The 23,335-nt window shown below is 35.9% G+C and overlaps 1 protein-coding gene and 1 non-coding gene across 2 annotated transcripts in view; one reads left to right on the top strand and one right to left on the bottom strand.

Annotated features, from left to right (window-relative positions):
* Window positions 1-2,929: 2,929 nt before the first annotated feature.
* OLFM3 (olfactomedin 3) overlaps window positions 2,930-23,335 on the bottom strand; it is a 203,157-nt gene continuing 182,751 nt past the window's right edge. The window contains exons 5-6 of the mRNA XM_043460505.1: window positions 7,137-7,243; window positions 2,930-6,016 (exon numbers count right to left, since the gene is read on the bottom strand). Coding sequence (XP_043316440.1) covers window positions 5,339-6,016; window positions 7,137-7,243 — 785 coding nt within the window. The 3' untranslated portion in view covers window positions 2,930-5,338. The remainder of the gene's footprint in view (window positions 6,017-7,136; window positions 7,244-23,335) is intronic.
* Window positions 7,841-7,947, top strand: LOC122437407. Its single transcript, XR_006268236.1, has one exon. It is a non-coding gene; the product is annotated as a U6 spliceosomal RNA (small nuclear RNA).

Raw genomic sequence — 23,335 nt, 5'->3', positions numbered from 1 at the left:
TGATCTCTGCTTCCTCTGCTTTTTTCTAAATCCAGCTTGTATATATGGAAGTTCTCGGTTCATGTACTCTTGAAGCCTAGCTTGGAAGATTTTGAGCATGACCTTGCTAGCAAGTGAAAGAGTACAATTATGTGGTAGTTTGAACATTCTTTGGCATTGCCCTTCTTTGAGATTGGAATGAAAACTGACATTTTCCAGTCCTGTGGCCACTGCTGAGTTTTCAAGGTTTGCTGACATATTGAATGCAGCACTTTAAGAGCATCATCTTTTAGGATTTGAGATTACTCAGCTGGAATTTTATCACTTCTACTAGCTTTGATTATAGTGATGCTTCCTAAGGCCTGCTTGACTTTGCATTCTAGGATGTCTGGCTCTAGGTGAGTGATCATACCAACAAGGTTATCCAGGTCATTTAGATTTTTTTGTATAGTTCTTCCATGTATTTTTACTACCTCTTCTTAATATCTTTTGCTTCTGTTAGGTCCATACCATTTCTGTTCTTTGTTGTGCCTACTTTTGTATTTTGCATGAAATGTTCCCTTGGTATCACTTGCTCCTTGGAAGAAAAGGCTTTGACAAATCTAGACAGCCTATTAAAAAACAGAGACATTACTTTGCCTGCCAAGGTCTGTATAGTCAAAGCTACGGTTTTTCCAGTAGTCATGTACGGATGTGAGATTTGGACCATATAGATGGCTGAATGCCAAATCATTGATGCTTTTGAACTGTGGTGTTGGAGAAGACTCTTGAGAGTCCTTTGAACTGCAAGGAGAGCAAACCAGTCAATCCAAAAAGGAAATCAACTCTGAATATTCATTGGAAGTACTGATGATGAAAACTGAAGCTCCAATACTTCGGCCACCTGATGCAAAGAGCTGACTCATTAGAAAAAACCCTGATGCTAGGAAAGATTGAAAGCAGGAAGAGAAGGGAACGACAGAGGATGAGATGGTTGGATGGCATCACTGACTCAATATACAAACTCCCAGAGTTTGAGCAAGCTCTGGGAGATGGTGAAGGACAGGGAAGCCTGCGTGCTACAGTCCATGTGGTTGCAAAGTGCTGGATGTGACTGAGGAACTGAACAACAAATAGCTTAAGGATGTAGCTTGGTACTGAACTACATAGATGAGTATGATTTACCATCAGATTTCTTGCAGCTCTCTTCCTGAGAACACGTTCATATTGACCGTATTGCTTCATATCTATAACTATGAGTGATGTTTTAAGATGGTTAGCATTATGAAAGTACTAGGAATGCATGACAAGGTAAACTTTATGTTCTTTTTATATTATTTTCAAGTCATGTTCAATAATAATAATTTATACTTGTAAAACTTATATAGCAATCAGTGAACTGAGCTTCAAAGAGGATATGTTTTCTGTCAGTTAGTTTGATATTTTGGAGACAAGGCAGACTGCAAACATGATTAAATTCTTCTAAACCTGATGAAGAGGGATATCACATAATTTTCAGGTATGATTCGGAAAAAGTCAGCCTGGTAAAGTCAGTTTGTGGAGGATTTCCTTCTGATTGGTTACGTGGTAAACACTTTTCTGTTCTTTGTTTAAGAGGTTGCCATCCATGGAGTTCATCATTTATAGTTATTAACTAAAAGTTTGGTGAAGTTGGTTTTTCCTCCACAAGCTAGTGTTTTCATTGTGTTTTTTCTGGTAGAAGTTCAACAATTCAACAGAACACATTTTATTAAGCTTAGGACCTTTTCTGAAGTGTCATTGATTATGACAAACTATCAGCTAAGAGATTTATGCTGATCTTACTCAATTTTAGAAACAAATCATTCCATGATCTAAATTTTAGTGTGGATACAGCCCACTAAACTGAATGATATGCAGTGCCTCTGAGCCTTTCTAGAAATGATTATTTGTAGCTATGAGAAATCAGAGATTAAGGCTTTGTGTCATCCTACAGCATATAAGTTTTAATTACTGTTCCTTGTGTATTGTGCAAGGTAGACCACTTTATAGTAGCTTTTCTCATGGTCCACTTATCATGTGATGATGGAGAGGAAAAATATGCTTTATCTATAAACTGACATTATTTTATATTGTCATATAAGAACTCAAATTGTACATTTAGTAAAGTGCACAATCATACCTACCTTGTCAAGTTAGCAAGATGCCATTTTTAAATTTATTTATTTTTAATTGAAGGATAATTGCTTTACAGTATTATGTTGGTTTCTACCAAAAGGGTGACATTTTTTATTCTTTTTTAAAAGTAAACATATTTCTAGAAAGCTTGGTTTTTAGAAACTATACAGTGTTGATGATTTTTTGTATTTGTTCTAACTTGAAGGGATACTTTTAGTTTTGCTGACAGTTGCATTCAGATTTAGCTTTTGCAGAAAAAATTTGGTAATACTGAGTGCTAAGGAGACCAGATAGGGTTTTTAAAAAATCTATTTAAGGATAATAAAGCTAAGGGATTATTACATGTAAAATTTACCTTAGTAGAAAAGCAACTGGTTTCATTTGTTGATGAACATAAGTACAATTTTATATTTATACTTTTAAAATAATTCTTCTATTTTAAATATTTGTACTTTTGATAGTAACTTTCAGATCTGAAGACTATTTTCTTGATAGTACCAAGAATCAATTTTATGAAAATAAGATTTCATCAGAGAAAATACTTTGAATTATAAAGACGAAGTATACATATAAATATGGTGATAGGAACTATAGATAGAGATTTTGAGTTCATGATAAATCTTATCACAACCTTATCACTATATGAAATGTTGCATCTGGGCACTTACTATTTTCTTTTTCTTTTTTATCTCTACATATTGGTAATGCTCTAACACACTGTCATTTTCTGAATGCATAGATATAAGTGCAGGTGCAAGTAGTAAGTATTATGATTCAAGTACCACAATAACAAATGTCACACAAAACACAGTCAGACCATGATCATATTATTATTTAAATGACATAGACGTTTGTTAATGATCTGGTTAATTTAGAAAAATACCAGTTATACAGTTTACTTAGAATTAAAACTTTCTGAGCTTGGATTTCTTTGCTGATTGAATAACAAGTATGATTTTAAAATAGTCAGTGTTTCCCTCATAAAATTTGTTGGACATTAAAAAAAAAAAACAGTGATTAGAGTAAGTTCTTATTTATTTCAGGCACAAACTGATAATTTATTAAGAAAACACTTTTAAACTAAGTGTTTAATGCAAATCACATTTTTAAACCTATATTACCCCCATTGTAGTGACGGTAGTGAAATCTGTGCCTGCTCTGGCAGCACGTACACTGTAATTGGATGTGGCGATGAACTCTTCCATAGAAAACAATAAAGTGCTTTACAAGCTGTACATCTCACAAAAAAGCTGTGAACATCCAGGTTGTGAATTTAAATGATATCATATTACATTATTTCTCTGAAAGTAATGGAGACCCAGATATCCACTAGAGGCCATCTACAAAAAGTTCATTCATTTCTGAAATTGACTTTCTTCATACAAACTCTTGATGTACAAAATATTGGCTGAATATTTTTGTAGTGTGTGTACAATGACAAGTGAGTCCCCTAAATTTTCTAACTCTCAAAAGCAGAGGAGAACATATGTAAATGTTTCAAAGAGAAGACAGCATTGCAAAAGAACACAGAATGGTCATTAAATCATGCTAATATCTTTTTGTAGGTTAAAAAAATAAATTGTTAAATTTTAACAATTTCAAGATTGAGTTTTTCATCCTAAAATTTTAATGGTAAGATATTTGAGAATGATATTTTACTTGTGACATTTGAAATGAATTACTCTTAAGAATTATTTCTTTATACAATGCCTTATCTGATTTATTATATCCTTACTTTACAAAGGAAATGATAGTATTATGTATATGTGAAACTAAACATTTACAACAATTTAAGTTATATATTGTTTATTATAGAATATACTTTTTTAAATTGTAAAACCAACCCACACTGGTTTCCATAAAACTGCCTTAAGTATGTAGAAAGTACATCCAAACACAGTGACATGTTTCATATATATTGATTATATGTTTTTGGTGTTATTAACATAAGATATTATTAAAGCTCTGTTTTTTTGGTTACACCACTTCTGCACGCAATGAATCAGGGCAACAAGGGGTTGTCTTCCCATCTTCTGTTCTGAATTGATTATTTAAACATTTAACCTGGGCAACTCCCAAGTTTTCCCACAATTTTCTTTTGTACAAATCTTGCCAACAGCTCTTCAGAATTTATAAGTCTAGATGACATTACAAAAATTTAATTTTAAGAGTTTTCATATGTGCTTCATGTACTTTTAGAATCCTGGCATAAGGAGTTAATTATTGCCAGTTTTATGTAAAATTTAAGTTAAAACATTAATATACTCAATTATATAAGAACAAAATTTGAATGTGTAATAAATGAGTAGAATCAAGTCCAGTTGTGAGCAAGCTGCATCTTTGCAAGCAACTATATGGGTTGCTTCCAGTGGAGTGAACAGAGCAGCTCATCCTTACTGAGTCAGTTTTAGGATTCCATGTCAGTGGTCCAATAAACTTGGGATAAAATAAAGACTCTATGTAAGAGATGTGATTTGATTTTCTTTTTAGTTTATAATGCTTATGTAAAGGAGTAGGTTGAGAAGATACTTCTTTCTTGACCACTCTTGAAAAGTGACCCATAATGATTACTGAGATTAAACTTCAGTGTATTTTATAAAAAAATATTACTTACTTTCACAGAAGTGAAGAGATACAATTGCACAATGGTGGTTACAATGGTAGAAATACGTATTGCCAATAAAGTGTTAGCAAGAGATTTAAAAATGACTGTACAGCACCGCATCAGAGAATCGTATAACAGCAAAATGATTAATATTATTTTCTCATATAAATAAGATCTTTAAATCTGTTTTAGAAATAAATGAGGGGAAAGTGTTTTCTCCCCTAATTCCTACCAAAATATTTTCTGATGTGGAGCAAAACACAGTAAAAAAATGACAGATTAAAAAAAAAAAAGACATTCATGCATTTAAGCCACCATTAATCTCTGACTCTAATATAAGGCAGATCATTAATCTTTTGTAAAAGTATGACTTTAGCCACTTAAGCTCTTTTTAGTGCTTTTCATGACAAGGACATGATAGGCCTTGTAAATTAAGTTAAGATGTGTTTCCAACAGGCTAATTTATACAAGTTCAGATGTTTTTTGAAACACCAACTTTATAATAAAAAAATGCTTTGGAGAAATGATAAACATTATAATAAAGAGAAAACAGAAGGGGTCCTATAGAGTTGATCACAAATGACACTGTTTAGATTGATGACAACAAATTACATTTGCTTATGTGTCATCCTCAGTCTTAATGATGTGGAAAAGGGTGACATTGAATAGGACCTGGTGACCATTGTTCCAGGCATAAAGAGCTCTATCTCTTGCATTGTAGTCAAGCATGGATATGTGAAAGTATTGGTTATGAAAGGGAATGTCCGTGTACTCATATGTGGAGGTTTTGGTGGAATAGGAATAATACACCTTGGCTCCAGTTAAGTGGGAGTTGGTGACATACAGTGTCCCACAGATCATGAAGGATTCCCCTGCACTTCTCTTGGGATAGCCAGTGTTCCAGCTCTTCATCACCTCCAGTGTATCTTGGTTAAGTTGGCTGATGACAATATTGCCTGCATTCTGGTTAGTTGCATACACAGCCCACAGCCCGATTTCATCAGCCATTAAGTCGATGTCAGAGAACCCACCCCATGTGTAAGGGTAAACGTTGTGAAAACCCGCATATTCCAGGCTTCGTTGGGCAAGTACTCTCCCCATATCAAAGCTGTATTTGATGATGATGTTACTCTGATACTTGTTAAAATAGAGTGAGCCATTGTAGACGACATGGTTAGTTCCTGCCCACTTGAAAGGGAGGTTGTATGTTCTTGATTCAGCGCCACTGACAAAGTCAGCAATTGATTTGTACTCACGGACAATTTTATTGTTGGTATAACTGTCCATGTACCAGACCTGGAAAAAAGGGGGAAAATGGAATAATTAAATTATATACTTTTTTGAGAATTCCAAAATAAAGACACTAAGAATTAGGACTAAGAATTAATATTGTCATGCTCTGGAATGTTCTCTTTCCACTTAACTGCTGCAGTGTGATGGTACTGCAGGCTTTGACAAAAAACAGTGGCATGGGCTACATGGAAAGGAACAATGTACTGCCTTGAAGCTGACTTGCTTTTTCGTCCTTTCTTTTTTTGTTGTTTTTAGTTTTCGATCATTTGGTGCTTATCACTGAGTAAACCATATATCAATGCAAAACACATCACTTTGTTCATTTACCTGATGAACTTGATTAGTGATAATTGCAACAATCATCACATTTTGGAAAATTTGTTTATTCCTTCCCTTGCTATGAAAAATATATGGTCGAATTTTGTACATTCAACTTATTTTCCCTTTATGGATACCACAGAACCTTCTAGTAATAATTGTTCATTGGATCAGCCTATAGGTACAGCCACCTTTTAATGAAATAATTTTACTAACTAAGCTACTAAACTTAATTGGATATAACTTGTTTGGATATAACTCTTGAGAATCCTAATGTATACTGAATTCAGTAATAGAACATTAATAGAGCCACAGTATGTTTCTAATATGTTGATTTTCTTAATACGGATATTGCCAGATACCCCTAAAGTTGCAGCACTGTTTTCTTTAAAATTACCCGTAGATTCTAGGAATATATGGCTTGTTTAGTGAATTGGTTAACTCTTGAGATTTTTACTTATTTAGTGTTTTTTTCTTTTTTTTTTTAACACTAAGGAACAAATTATAGAAGGAGTATACGGAGAATTTCGTCCACTTATAATTAGCCATTTAAAAGCATAAAACAGGTCTAAAACCAGTAAAAATTAGACTCACTATACTGATAAATTATAGGATAGAGCATTTTACTAAAGTAAGTTTGCCATATATCTGTGGATATGTTAATATTATCAAGCTGAAAATATTTGCAAACAGTATAGTACTTTTCAAGTAGAAATTGATGTTCTTGAGAACAAGTGAAAGTCTAGTAGACATAAAATTTAATAAAACATAATTCTAAGCAGAGGTATTTGAGGAAGCAACATACCCTGTTATTTTTCTCAGATGCTAAAGGATCTGTCATCCAAGCACCAAATCGGGTTCCAGATGTCTTGACTGTAATTGGGCCTGTGATTTTCATCAGTTTGCCACAGGCTGAAAATAAAGCAATATAAACATGTTGGGTGAAAATGGCCAATGATTCCAACACACATATTTACACCAACAGCAAAGAAATGAATCCTAAAACAAAACAAAGAGAATTAATATCACTTATTCTAAATAAATGATCATTCATGTTGGGTGCTAAGATTTAACTATAATTTGAATCACAAGTAGTGGCTTTTTCAGTGCTGTAAATCCAAAGTGTGGAGTTTTAAAATGGGAAATTATTTCTATAATCTGGACAGAAATAAATGAAGAAAGTCATTATCATTTTACCAATTCAGCTGCTGAATCAGATAGTTAAACTGTCCATGGACCTGTTTACCTGATCTTCAGCTCAGCTTCCCCTTACCTGACCCTCTCTCCTCATGCTTTGAGACTCTGGACTACTTTTGTAAGCCAGAAAGAATTCTATAAGCTGATTTTCAGTTTCTACTGGTAAATGAGGAGCTCCTGTGAAAGTTATTTTTATAGGATATAATAATAAAGCTGTAATCACAGTCTGCCTGAAGTTTTGAAGGTTAAAACGCCTTTAGGTCTGGTAGAGCAGCCCTAAGCTTTCGTACAAGGGAAAAAAAAATCCCTCAGGTGCTCGCTTCGGCAGCACATATACTAAAATTGGAACGATACAGAGAAGATTAGCATGGCCCCTGCGCAAGGATGACACGCAAATTCGTGAAGCGTTCCATATTTTTAAAAAGAAAAAAAAAAAAAAATCCCTCAGAAGTCAAGCCCCCAGACCCTGTAGTCCCACGCCATGAAAGGTACAGAGTATCAATTGATATAATAAATGATAAAATTTAATGACTTTGTTGAAAAATTATACTTTTTATCACTCTAGTTATGAATAAAATCTTAGGAAGAGCTTGGACATCTTAAGTGCCAAAGTCTAAACCAAAAAGGAACCCAGGCATTTTGTGAATTTTTTTTTAACAGCAAAATTTAAAAGTGGTTTATCATACACATTCTGAGTGTCTATCAATTTTGACTTTTGTCTAAACAAAGAAATATTATTTACTATCCATTTATATCACTTTTTCCTTTCTGTTCTTTTTTTCCACTTAAAAAATTGTTCTATATGGCCCATGCTGCTTATCCACCTCTGCCTGTCCTTAGAATTGATAAAATTCTCCTTAGTACCTGTTGGTTCCTGTGTGTTTGGAAAGAAAAGAATAGATCCCCAGAGCAAATAAAGGGCAAAACTAATTGTAGCTTAGGACTTATCTTGGCTAATTTTTCTCTATGTATGTTCCTCATAAGAATAATTTATAAGTGGCAGAATACTAAGCATGCAGCTAGAAAGATGATAAATAATAACATTATATTTTGTTCTATTACTTCACTGATGGCTACACAGTAAGTAATCTTCAGCTTTTTATAAAGTCTAAGCTGAAGATATTTCTCCTTCTTTTTTTTTTTTTTTTTTTGAGAAAACTCGATGTGATAGCTTCTTTGTACATTTTATATAAATGAATTACTTTATAATTTCCCAAGACTGGATAAACTGAGCCAATCAGAAGTCGAGTGGCATTATCTATATTGAATAGCAAGATCGTTGGTTAAACCTATTAGCTCAAGATGGTATAAACTCATGAACAGTATGTGAGTAAAACAGTATCAGTTTGAACTAGAAAGAGGTAAATATATCCTGGGTTGTGTTGTGCTTAGCATGTCTGCCTCTTTACAACGCCATGGACCATAGCCGGCCAGGCTCCTCTGTCCATGACATTTTCCAGTCAAGAATACTGGAGAGGGTTGTCATCTCCTCCTCCAGGGGATCTTCCTGACCAAGGGAATGAACCCAGGTCTCCCGCATTGCAGGCAGATTCTTTACCATGGCACCATGTGGGAAGCCCCAAATGTATCTTGAAAGAGTATAAGTTGAATGTATTCTCTGAATGCACTCAGTAAGTGAAAGCTATATAATCTTTAATGGTGGCTTACATAAATATTTGTAAAGGCACAGATGATAAGTGCATGAAAATTTAAAGTATAAGTACATTGAGATAGATAGAAAGACATCCCTTTTACTAAGAAAACACCACAAAGTACAATATGTGGCTTCCTCCTTAGGCGTGAACAATAAATTATTTCATTGAACAAAATATAAATATCAAGTGTAGGTGAAATATGAAAAGTAACTGACATAAGATGATAGTGCTTTTATTGCCTTTATTTTGTAAGATCTCATCAAAATGATGGTAAAGGAGTAAAATGTAGGGGTAGGGGTCAAAGTAAAGAGAATGGTACAAAAGCCATGAGTGGAGAAGAAATTTTTAACAAATTTCTAGAAGGCAGAAAGTGACGGGGAGTGGTTAATTAATTAAAGGTGTAGGATTAAATGAGATGCAGTCATGTCTATGCAAAGGAGATAAGAGCTGAGGATGGAGCTGCTCTGCTTTGAAGAAAAGTAAGGGACTCAGCCTCTAAGAGCACTCAAAATGGCAGTGCAGGAGGATCCTGAACTCACCTTTTTCCATGGATACAGCAAATCTGCAACTACATGTGGAATAGTTCCAATGGAGTATTATTCCCTTGGAAAGGGATCTGAAAGCTGAAAGAGCCTCCACAACAAAGGGTAAGAGGACAGCATTGAGAAGGGTAGAAGAGGCAGAGGTGGGCCTCTTGACAAGGGAAAAACAAAGCACCAGATTAAAAAGTTCATGGACCATCAGTGAAGAGGATCCACTTCTGATCTTTAAGCATCTTCTGGAGGTGTGTAAAGCAATTGGGATACTACCTGTGGACTGAGACATCGGTGGGAGCAATTTTGCAATCTCAGGCCACCTTGCCGAGGGCAGTGCTGGTGGTTGCCATTTTGAAGTTCTTCCTCTAACCTGTTAGTGCCAGTGGGTTCAGAGAAGGTGACTGTTGCTTTTCACTCTAGCCATGCACACACAATACTGAATTATAATTTAAAAAGTTAATATAGTTGCAAAAACTTAAAAGTGGACATTAAAAAAGCATAAGTTACATATATATATATATTGCCTATTGAAAAATCATTCCCAGATTTTTATTTGCCATGCTTCCTTGCAGGTCTTGGAGGTAGTTGGAAATTGAAGATGTAAATAGTCTCCAGATTTGGAAGCTGTGAATACTCTGCATTTTAATTTGATTTCAGTACTGTAAGCACTAGATTGAATTTGTGTTCTCTAAACTTCTTGCTCTGTTTTACAGTTAATAGTGCAATCTCTCTCTCTTCAGTTTTTTTATCTTAAAAAGGTAGAATCCATATTATGAATTTTAACATTCATCAGTCACTTCATATAAGTGTTAAGATAAGCTAGTAAGTGATAACGTTGGTTAATACATTTGCAGGAGCTGTACTAAAAGGTACTGATCATGTGATTCCAGTAGAATTGTTTTTTGTTTCAGAATAGTAGGTGATTATGACCTTGGAAGAATATGCACTTATTGAATATCTATTCTCTATAGAAGGAATAATTAGTTTAAAATGTCTCAAAAAATATCTTTTAAAGGTGAATAACATTTCATGATCATTAAAAAAGAAGATACAAGGAATCTCAGATGCCAGTTTAAATTAGTTCTGGAGATAGATCAATATAATGTTCCAAATATGAAACATAAATGTAAGATAATGTTCATCCCCACAAAACTTTATACCCAGAGGAAATGAACAAATGGTAATACAATCAGTAATAAATTATGATGATGTCAGACTGTTTTAATACTGAAAGTGAATAGAGATTTTGTAGTTATAAAGTTTAATATAACATTTTGGATGGACAGACCATAAAGTTAAACCTCAAACTGGGGTTTTTAACCTGCCTTCTCAGCAAAATTGACCCGGTTGCCATAGGTGGCCTCCAGTGCCTGAAAACTTGGACAAAGCAAGAAGATGCAAAGCTCATATTTCCTTCAGTCATATGCATACTTTAGATGTTAAGTTGTTTTCTGGGTTTAAATGATCCTCTGAATAACTTATATTGACATAACTTTAATATGAATTGCGTTGGACAGCTTAGTAAGGTTTGCATAAGAATACTCTTTGGAACTAGGATTCTCAACATGAATCTTATGAATCAACATTTCTAGAAACTGATAACACTTTGGTGGTTTGGGGTATCTTGGCTTCTGAAGCGTTTGGCTCTAACCCAGCATTGTATCTATATGGCAAAGAGATACTGCTAAGCCTTATAGTGTTTAGACCAGGAATTAACAAAGAAATTGCACCAGAGGTTAAAAGCTTCTAAACCTCAATTAAAAATGACTTTGCTTTCCTCTTGCAGCAGTAGTATTTTTCTCTGAAATATGGTAGAGGGTGAAATAAATAGCTAGCGATTTAAATGTGAGATAAGTATTTTTGAACAACCATTTACTGAGAAATTACTGTGTACCAGGACTGTGCTAGATACTGAGGGTATAAGGTGAACAGGAAGACAAAATAGGTTCATATGTTCTAACTTCTCAAAATATGATTGTTTACATGCTATCCTTACTGTTCCTCTTCTTTTCCTTTTTTGAATTCCACTGGCAAGGAAAGTTAAGTAGAATTTATTTCAGGCCAAAACTATTTGGAGAAAAAAAGATGTAGCATTGAGTGCACTAAATAGCTGTTGATGATAAATAAAATTTATAGAAGTTCAGCCCTGGGTACTGAACTATATAATAACACTTCTTTCATTAACACAACCTTCTTAAATACTAGACATTTATCTCATTTTAAGCCACATTTACTTGTACTCTTCTTCAAAACATACCCATGAATGGTCAAACATAGAAACAAGCAGATTCAACTAATCTCCCATGTTTTGTTTTCTATAAAAAATCAAGGTGAGAGTCTTAAAAGGATAAGTTTAATGGAGTTATATTTCTTATTATGTCTAACTACATTTGATAAGGGTAGTGGTCTTATCTGTGTGGAAATAACTTATGTCTTTTATCTAGTAAATCAATATAAATTTACAAATATTTAACTCTGGAAGATTTCAGTGACTAGGTTTTTAAGTTAGATGAAAAGCATTTTCAAAATATGCCTGCGAAACTGTGTTAGCTCTGGTTTCAAATAAAAATGTTTTGTATCTAGTCTGGCAAGGACAGATCCTGTGAATACTTAAGAACTTTGTGCTTTGTGTACTTTGATTTTTCTCTGTATATCCTTCTCCGTCATGTTCCTCCATGTCTATTACCCACTACCTGTCTCCTCTCTCCTTAGTGACTCACAATGCGCAGTGTCAGAGTTTGTCTTTCTGGTACCATTCGGAATTTGAGCTCAGCCCACCACAAGTCTTAATCCCAAAGTGACAGCCTTTCAGTAAACCAGTTTTTGTAGTATTAATGTAAAAAGCACACTTGAAGCGAAGAATTCACTTTTTTGTTTGTTGAACAAAGTTAGTGGAGGTGATGGAATTCCAGTTGAGCTATTCCAAATCCTAAAAGATGATGCTGTGAAAGTGCTGCACTCATATGCCAGCAAATCTGGAAAGTTCAGCAGTGTCCACAGGACTGGAAAAGGTCAGCTTTCATCCCAATCTCAAAGAAAGGCAATGACAAAGAATGCTCAAACAACCACGCAGTTGCACTTGTCTCACAGGCTAGCAAAGTAATGCTCAAAATCCTCCAAGCCAGGCTTCAACAGTATGTGAACCATGAACTTCTAGATGTTCAAGCTGGATTTAAAAAAAGGCAGAGGAACCAGAGATCAAATTGCCAACATCCATTGGATCATTGAAAAAGCAAGAGCGTTCAGATGCCAAAGCCTTTGACTATGTGTATCACAACAAATTATGGAAAATTCTTCAAGAGATGGGAATACCAGAGCTCCTTACTGCCTCCTGCGAAATCTGTATGCAGGTCAAGAAGCAACAGTTAGAACTAGACATGGAAGAACAGACTGGTTCCAAATTGGGAAAGGAATATGTCAAGGCTGTATATTGTCACCTTGCTTATTTGACTTACATGCAGAGTACATCATGTGAAATGCTGAGCTGGATGAATCACTAGCTGGAATCAAGATTGCCTTGCCAGGAGAAATATCAGTAACCTCAGGGTCTTTTCCAGTGATTCAGTTCCTCGCATATCTGAGGTTGGATGGCATCATCTTTGTGATGGACATGATTTTGAATAAGCTCTGGGAATTGGTGATAGACAGGGAAGCCTGGAGTGCTGCCATCCATGGGGTCACAAAGAGTTGGACCTGACTGAGCCACTGAACTGAACTGAGAATAATGAGAAAGACATAACACCTCTGTTCTGGTGAAGCTTACATTTTGATGGGAAGAGTGAGAAAATAAATGAAAAATAAGCAACCTAGCTAATAGATCACATAGGAATAAATTTAGTGTATGTTTAAGTAGAATAATTTGATAAAGAGGGACAGGGGAACTGCTTTAGATGGGTGGGTAGGGAATACCTTTCAAAGAAGGTGATGTTTAATTTGGGATCTAATTGACAAGGAGGAAGCTATGGATCCTTGAAGAGAGAGATGTTTAGACAGTGAGACAACTAGAGGAAGGCAGGATTCTAAAGTAATTGGAGGTGTGGTTTAAGAAATCTGCCTGGATTTAAATTCTGATTTTATCACTCACTCCCTGGGGGTCTTGAACAGTTTTTAACCTCTCAGTGTCTGGTGGGTAACAGCAGTAATAATACCTAACTCAAATAGTTATTGGGAGGATTATATAAAAATATATGCCAAGTGTTTTGATTAGTGTTTGATACACAGTTAATTGACTAATAAATGTTAGCCATTATTATAGTTCAAATCTTAGCTATTATTATTGTTCTTGCAAAGGAACTGAATTTGAATATGCTTGGTGAATTAAAAGGGAAACTGAATTAAAAATGAAGAAGGCCAGTGTATCCAGAGAAAACTTGAAAAAGTAGAAGGTGAGGTTGTAGAGGTGAATAGAATAAAGCTTTGCAAAATCACAGTAAATATTTGAATTTTATTCTAGGTGTAATGGAAAGCTGTTGGAGGATTTTAAGAAAATGGGAAAGTGACAAAATGTGAGTTGCATTTAAAAAAGATCACTCTAGCTATACGTGGAAAATTAATTGTAGAGGAGATAAAGTATAGGCAAAGAGACCCATTGAATGTTATCACATTGGACAGATGGAGAGACAATGAAAATGGTAATGAAGACTGGATGAAACATAAGCTGTAATCAAGATTGTCGGGAGAAATATCAATAACCTCAGATATGCAGATGACACCACCCTTACGGCAGAAAGTGAAGAACTAAAGAGATTCTTGATGAAAGTGAAAGAAGAGAGAGAAAAAGTTAGCTTAAAACTCAGTATTCAGAAAACTAAGATCATGGCATCTGGTCCCATCACTTCATGGCAAATAGATAGGGAAACAATGGAAACAGTGACAGACTTTATTTTGGGGGGCTTGAAAATCACTGCACATGGTGACTGCAGCCATGAAATTAAAAGACGCTTACTCCTTGGGAGAAAAGTTGTGACCAAACTAGACAGCATATTAAAAAGCAGAGACATTAATGTCTAGTCAAAGCTCTGGTTTTTCCAGTAGTCGTGCATGGATGTGAGAGTTGGACTATAAAGAAAGCTGAGCGCAGAAGAATTGATGCTTTTGAACTGTGGTGTTGGAGAAGACTCTTGAGAGTCCCTTGGACAGCAAGGAGATCCAACCAGTCCATCCTATTTCCTATTCAGGAAATCAGTCCTGAATATTAATTGGGAGGACTGATGCTGAAGCCGAAACTCCAATACTTTGGCCACCTGATGCAAAGAACTAACTCATTTGAAAAGACCCTCATGCTGGGAAAGATTGGAGGCGGGAGGAGAAGGGGATGGCAGAGGATGAAATGGTTGGATGGCATCACCAACTCAATGAACATGAGTCTGAGTGGACTCCAGGTGTTGGTGATGGGCAGGGAGGCCTGGCGTGCTGCGGTCCATGGGGCCGCAAGGAGTCGGATATGACTGTGCAACTGAACTGAATGAAGATGGAGAAAAGTAGATGTATTTAGGTTATATGTATTTTTTTCTTTCTTAGATAAAGTCAATAGGACCAGGCTTTGGATTAGATGTTAGAATGAGAAGTAAAAAGAGAAATTAAAGAAAATCTCAAATTGAAAAATAATTGAGATATTGGCTTGTTCAGATGGTCAGATTATAGAATCATTTACTTAGATTAAATGCTCAGGAAGGAATGGGTTTGGAAGCAAAACTCAATAATTCTGTATGGGTTATTTTATGTTGTTTCATGACTATTATCCTTACCAGAGGAGAGGTAGAGATGACAGTATACAAATCTAGATAGCACACACCCTTTTGAGACAGTTTCCAGAGTCTTCACACTGATATTAGTGAAAGCCAGAGCCTTGGAGAGAGGGCACACACAAAGAAGAGGAAAGCATACAGAACAGAGTTTTGGAAAATCACAGTATTTATACACCTAGTAAAGGAGCCCAATGAAAAGCTATGAATGGAATAGGGAAAATAGTGTAGTGTTAAGAAATCCTAGAGAAGAACATGTTTTAAGGATGACGTACTGACCTCAGGGGAATACAGAAATTGTTCAGAAATAATCAAAGAAATGATCATGGAATTTAGCAGCAAGAAATCATTCATGATTCGAAGAATCAAATGAAGAGAATGTTGAGATCAGAAGCTGAGTTAGCGTTGGTTTTGAAAAGACTGTAAACCAAAGCAGGAGCTAGAAAAGATTATTTTAACTAAGAAGCAGAGAAAAGAGGGTGGAGAAATATGAGGTTATGGGGAAATTTTGTTACTCTAACATTTGGTGCTGATGTTACTCTTGTTGCTTAATAAAGATTTGTTTGCCTTCATAAATAATCTAGTACAGAGGGAGAAACTGATAATACAAATGGAAAAAATGAATTTCATAAGCAGATGATAGTTCAATCTGTTTATTAACTATGCCACTCCCTTTTTACGGTTTTGTTGTTGTTTGTCTCTGTTTTTACTTCCACAGTTTCTCAGGAAATGTTCTTGTGCAGCGTATTTCATCCAGGTTAGTATCCTGAGGTGAGTGATAGGAGATCTGGTTTCTGAGTCATAATATTAAATCATCATATAATATTGGATAATGTACTTATTCTCCAGGATGGAGTTTTCTCATCTCTGAGATACAAGTTCTGAAGCTTAACATTTTGTTGCTCTAACTAAGGGGGCATGGAATGGATAGATGCTTCTCTTAGAAATAGTTGTTAGATTCCTAAGCTAAAGTTCATCTTGTCAAGTAAAATTAATAAATTTAAATTGCAGGAATTTATAAAAGCTGGCCGATTTTTTAGTGATAATTTGTGGTAGTATTAAGTAAACACAGGTATTCTCGGTCTGACTGAGCATAGAAGTTACAAAGTAAAATAAAAAATAAAAGTCATTTCTGTTTCTTGGTTCCCCCAAACTGGCTTTTACTCAAATAAACATTATCTTTCCCACTTTTCTCTCACTTTCTATGAGGACAAAGGAAGCCAGACAGAAAGGATAATTTCCCAAAATGCCTGGAAGATAAATGTTCCTGCAAAAGGGATTGGCATAGAAAAAAGTTAGAAGTCTTGCTTCATTGATTTTCTATTGCTATGCTCTTCTGTCTGCTGTGAGACACATGAAAATATTAGCATTTTATACTGTTCTACATATGCATGGTTTTGTATATTCAGAAAATACACTGAATGGGTAGTTGGAAAAAGTAACCATTTTAATACTCTGAGGATTTTGAGACATTAATTTTTTTATGATCAGTTGCAATCCATATTTATCAGTAAGTAGTTCCGGAAAAGATATCATTTGGGATTCCACAGGAAGATCAGTTGTTTAGATCAATGAAGCATAAAAACCATCTGTCTTTTTGTTTATTTCTTTAATATATAATTGTACTTTGTAATATCCTGGACTAGTAGCTCAAGCTTTGAATCCTAAGGCCATGACCATATAAATAAATGGAGTGGCAAATATGTTTATGACTGAATGTTATTTCTTTTTACTTAAGGCCATTGGAGAACTCATGTAGCAAGAAGTAGAAATGATTTGATCTTTGAAGTCTGTTTATTAAAGCTGCTTAAGTTTGTCTCCACCATACATTGGATAGTAAAATCTGTTTATATTTTTATTATTTAACCCTTTATTTGCATGTCTAATCTCACCAACTGTGCTGCTGAAGGAAAGATGGGGGATAAGAATGGACATATAGATGCTGTATTGCGTGGCTTAGAATGAGTTTTCAGTGGGTGTCTGGTCAATGGGATCAAGAATAACATGTGTCTAAATACCTCCACTTTCCAAAATTAACAGAATTTTACTCTTAAATTATTTTAAAAACTTCCTGAACTTTTTCTGGGCTAAAGCTTATATTATGCATGCATGTTTAAGGAGAAACCTATTTAACATTCAAACTAAATGCAGCAGAACTTTATCATGAAAACCAGTAATTTGGCAATTCACGCTTGCCTCTGAAAACATAGGTTTTATATTGTTAAAAGGCTTATAATTTAGTTGCAATCTAGAAAAATGTAAGGCATAGAAAGAAAGATAAATAATAAAGAAATTATGGTAGAACAAAATATATAAAGTACCCCCAAAATGTCCTAAAATCACTAGGGCTTCAGGGTTCCAGAAGAATGAATCATCAAGTTCATGGACACTAGAGAAGTTGCATTCTATATTATAATTTTGAATTTTACAAAGAATCAGTTCAGTTCGGTCACTCATTCAAGTCCGACTCTTTGCAACCCCATGGACTGCAGAATGCTAGGCTTCCCTATCCATCACCAATTCGCGGAGTTTACTCAAACTCATGTCCATTGAGTCGGTGATGACATCCAACCATCTCATTCTCTGTCATCTCCATCTCCTCCCATCTTCAAATTTCCCAGCATCAGGGTCTTTTCCAGTGAGTCAGTTCTTTGCATCAGGTAGTCCAAGTATTGGAGTTTCAGCTTCAGCATCAGTCCTCCCAATGAATATTCAGGACTTATTTCCTTTAGGATGGACTGGTTGGATCTCCTTGCAGTCCAAGGGACTCTCAAGAGTCTTCTCCAACACCACAGTTCAAAAGCATCAATTCTTCAGCACTCAGCTTTCTTTATAGTCCAACTCTCACATCCATACATGACTACTGGAAAAACTGTAGCTTTGACTAGACAGACTTTTGTTGGCAAAGTAGTGTCTCTGCTTTTTAATATGCTGTGTAGGTTGGTCATAGCTTTTCTTCCAAGGAGGAAGCGGCTTTTAATTTCATGGCTGCAGTTACCATCTGCAGTGATTTTGGAGCCCCCCCAAAGTAAAATCTCTCACTGTTTCCATTGTCTCCCTGTCTATTTGCCATGAAGTGATGGGACCGGATGTCATGATCTTAGTTTTCTGAATGTTGAGTTTTAAGCCAAGTTTTTCACTCTTCTCTTTCACTTAGGAAGAATAGGACTTAGGAAGTGCTGTTCTTCACAGTGAAAAGTGCTATTCTTCACTTAGGAAGAATAGGACTCCTTAATAAATGTGAAAGTGAAATCACTCAGTCGTGTCCGACTCTTTGTGACCCCACGGACACATGGGTCCTACCAGGCTCCTCCGTCCATGGGATTTTCCAGGCAAGAGTACTGGAGTGGGTTGCCATTTCCTTCTCCAAGGGATCATCCCCACCCAGGGCTCAAACCCGGGTCTCCCACCTTGTAGGCATCGCTTTACTGTCCAAGCCACCAGGTAAGTTCTCAATTTAATTTGAGGAGGTATTCTTATAAATTTCTCCCATTAAATCTCCAAGTTAAATCACACTCTTCATCCCAGGCACACAGTTTGACTTTTATGTTAATTCTTCCTTTCACTGAGATTTTTACTGTCTCTTGCTTTAAGTGGTAAGTGGAACCAAATATCAGGTATTCTGAATGAAATACTGCATTGCCCTTGAAATAACAGATGGCAACAAAAACCAAGACTAAAAAAAAGGTTGTGTTTTTGTTGTCTTTTTTCCCCAAAAGATAGTTATTTTACAGTTGATGTACACTGACTTATCTCTTGAAGGCAACATAAAGCTTTTTATTTTAAAAATAGTATTTGCTCTCAGAGACTCTATAGACACTAATTTTTACCTATTATGTTTCAGATATTTTATCATAATCTGTATAAATTCAACTGAAACAAGACACAGATGATCCCTGACTTCTCAGTGCAGGGATAACTCCATAAGCTAGTAAAGATTAAAGAAAAGCAAATTGGCATTTTGTGTAAAGTATCTGAAGTGCCATGGGGAAGAGGGGTGGGGACATGTGGGAGACCATTCTAAGGGAATTCAGCTATGTTAAGGAGCAATCAGAGAAGTCTCTATAGAAAAGTTGGTATCTGGTCTAAAATTAAAAAGCAGGCTTCGAATTTGGATAAGTAAGGTGGGGAGGAAATTCAGAGCCCAGGAGGTGAAGAAGCATGCAAGATTGAGAAATTGAAAGGATTAGAATGACTAACGCTTAGAGTGAGTGCATGATGAGAATTGGAGAGAAAAGGCAGAGTGAGGCAGAATCCATGTCATCGAAACAAACCATGCACTGCTATTTAGATTTAATTTTAAAGGAAAATCACTTAAACACGGTGTGATATAATTAGATTTGCATTTCAAAAAGAGTATAAATATCTATTGTGGTGGAGCTGGAATGACTTCAGGTAAGGGGAGTGCTTTGGAGGCCTTTGTAGTATTCCATCTGAGAGGTGATGAATGGTGTTCTGGATTAGGGTGGTGGAAGTGTGGATGCAAAGAGTTGCTTTTGAGAAATCCATGAGGGAGAGGTAAAGATGTGGTAATTGTGTGTGAGTGAAGTTCAGGGAAGAATCAAAAATGACTCTGGCTTCTTTCTACAGCAGTTGGGTTCTATTTACTGAGTTAAATGTACTGACATATCCCGGGCATTTCTCTGTTACTAAAGTGAAAGTGAAAGTTGCTCAGTTGTGTCCAACTCTTTGTGACCCCATGAGCTATACAGTCCATGAAATTCTCCAGGCCAGAATACTGGAGTGGGTAGCCTTTCCATTCACCAGGGGATCTTCCCAACTCAGGGATCGAACCCAGGTCTCCTGCAATGCAGGCGGATTCTTTACCAACTGAGCCACAAGGGAAGCCCATTGTGGCTCTGTTACTATGTACCCAACAAAAGATACCATGTGTGAGAAAGAAATCTCAGTCTTTGAACTCAGAAGGACTTGGGTTTAGAGTTGCTGCCTCCAGCGTGTACTTTTGGCAAATTTAAGCTGAGTGTCTGTTCCATAAATTGCTAGTAATAATACCTGACCCACAGTTCTTGCAGCAGTTGGGACTAACACACATAAAAAAGCTGGCAGAGTGTCTGTCAAGCAGTAGGCTCTCAGCATTGCTGCAGTTGTCTGCCTATGTGCTTATTCCCCGCTATAATGCAAGTCTTGGCAGTAGAAGGGCACTGCCTGCTACTCATCTTTGTATCCCCAAATACCTGGTTAAGTGCCAGTGCACACTGGAGAGTTAATACATATTTATTGAATGTACAAATAAGATTATTGTCACAAAGACAGTTTGGTTTCTCTTTTACAACTAATTTGGCATAAACATGATAAAGATAGTAACCCAAGTTGAAATTACTTACAATTTCAAGTTTCAAATGCTACTGTTACTTCTGTTAAACATGAAGGCTCAGAACTGTTTCTGTTAATAGAAGGGTGCATCTTGTACTTCACTAGATGGCACCAAACCATTGCCCTAAAATAGAACTAACATAAGGAAGTGGGAGGGAGTGTAAAGGGCTGGAAAGCCAGAAAGCCTGATTATAATCTACATTAGATATCTATTGGTGATCTCAGGGGTTGAGCAAGAGCATTAACTGTGCTTTTCCAGTTAGATTCTCACAGGCATATAATTATACTTTTCATGCCTTGGAATGTGATATGATTTAATTAAGCACAGGGGACTTTATTCAGTCCCTCACAGGAGAAAATTAAGTACTTAGGAAACAGCATTACTGTACCTTATTCAGGCCACTAGGGTGCATTGCTGTTGAAGCTTTTTTTTTTTTCTCTAATTTTTATTTTCTCTAAAACTTTAATTCCCTAGAAGAAATAAGCTGAATGGTGCCCTAGTGGTCTCAGCGACTTATGACTCCTCACCACCTTATTAAGTTAAACTTTGCAGGCAATGACACTAGTTTGTTTTTTAATTTCTTAAAATTCGTGTGATGTACACTGACATTTTCCCTAAAAACAAATCAACTGCAAAGGTGAGTGGAAATGTATTCCTCGTAGTTGCAGTTTTATTTTCTTTCCCCAGTCCATTTTTACACTCTACTAATTGCCTGTTGTGTGTTGAGAAGCTTTTATGAAGAACAAAGATGTCACTGATGGATAAGCCTTCTTGCTCCTATTACTATATTGCTGATATCATAATTATTCAATATCCCACTCTATATCTGAGCAGCATAGCAGCTGGATTTTAGACCTTTGTGGAACATTGAACTCCTGATATTCCCCCCGCCCCCCGCCTCCGCTACATTTACTGTGAATGGTCCTGATTTTATTTAACATCTATTTTCTGAGTCTGTGTGTGCTAATATTTTGATATTCAGGCACTTCTTTATGAGATACTGCTGGGTAGGCAGCTAAAAGTGTTCACAGAGATAAGTTGGTCCAATCTGTACAAAATTTTCGGGGATTATAAAAACTAAGTAAAGGGCTAATCAAATTATAACTTAGTGTCACACAAAGTTATATTTTATATATATATATATTTTTTCTGATGTAAATATATGTACCTATCCAAGTACCTCCTTTGAAATTGGAGTAATTCTTTTTCTAATGGAAAAATATGAAGATTCATTTATTTTTTCAGGAACCAGTGTGACTCTCACAGTGTCAGGGCTGTCTCTCTCTACCTGGACATGTTTTCTATATTGTAATTAAGCCAATAGCAAACCTCCTTGCTCAGAGAGTCTCAGTAAATGGTTTTGATGAATTGACTTAAACATGGTGTGATGGAGAAGAGCACCCAAATGTCCCAAACCATTCTTGGGACAAAAGTATAAATGAGTTAGAATCATTGGCTGTGGCACTGTCCTCTTTGTTAAGTGAACAGGAACCTGAAGGCTACTGATAATCTAAAGTGAAGCACTTGTGATGTGAGAACTATTTTCAGTATTTTGTAAGGTCATATCAATTAATCAAAGAGCATTCATCTCATTAAATAAAAAAAGTATATACTAATGTTATTACTATTTTATAACTATATTTGCTGGGCTTGATGATGCACAAGCTGGAATCAAGATTGCTGGGAGAAATATCAATAACCTCAGATATGCAGATGACACCACCCTTATTGCAGAAAGTGAAGAAGAAATAAAGAGCCTCTTGATGAAAGTGAAAGAGGAGAGAGAATAAGTTGACTTAAAGCTCCACATTCAGAAAACAAAGATCATGGCATCCAGTCTCACCACTTCATGGCAAGTAGATGGGGAAACAGTGGAAACAGTGGCAGACTTTATTTTTTGGGGTTCCAAAATGACTGCAGATGGTGACTGCAGCCATGAAATTAAAAGATGCTTCCTCCTTGGAAGAAAAGTTATGACCAACCTAGACAGTATATTAAAAACCAGAGACATTACTTTGCCAACAAAGGTCCATCTAGTCAAGGCTATGGTTTTTCCAGTAGTCATGTATGGATGTGAGAGTTGGACTATAAAGAAAGCTGAGTGCTGAAGAATTGATGCTTTTGAACTGTGGTGTTGGAGAAGACTCTTGAGAGTCCCTTGGACTGCAAGGAGATCCAACCAGTCCATCCTAAAGGAAATAAGTCCTGAATATTCATTGGAGGGACTGATGTTGAAGCTGAAACTCCAATATTTTGGCCACCTGATGTGAAGAGCTGACTCATTTGAAAAGACCCTGATGCTGGGAAAGATTGAAGGCAGGAGGAGAAGGGGACAACAGAGGATGAGATGGTTGGATGGCATCACTGACTCGATGGACATGAGTTTGAGTAAACTCAGGGAGTTGGTGATGGACAGGGAGGCCTGGTGTGCTGCAGTCCATGGGATCGCAGAGTTGGACATGACTGAATAACTTAACTAAGCTGATATCTATATTGGTTGCTAGATTATATATTTTTTATTAGGTAAAATAAAATAG

The sequence above is a fragment of the Cervus canadensis genome, chromosome 2 (assembly GCF_019320065.1).
Source record: "Cervus canadensis isolate Bull #8, Minnesota chromosome 2, ASM1932006v1, whole genome shotgun sequence".
Taxonomy (NCBI): domain Eukaryota; kingdom Metazoa; phylum Chordata; class Mammalia; order Artiodactyla; family Cervidae; genus Cervus; species Cervus canadensis.
The sequence above is the reverse complement of the archived record's forward strand: the minus strand, read 5'-3'. Positions and strand labels throughout refer to the sequence as shown.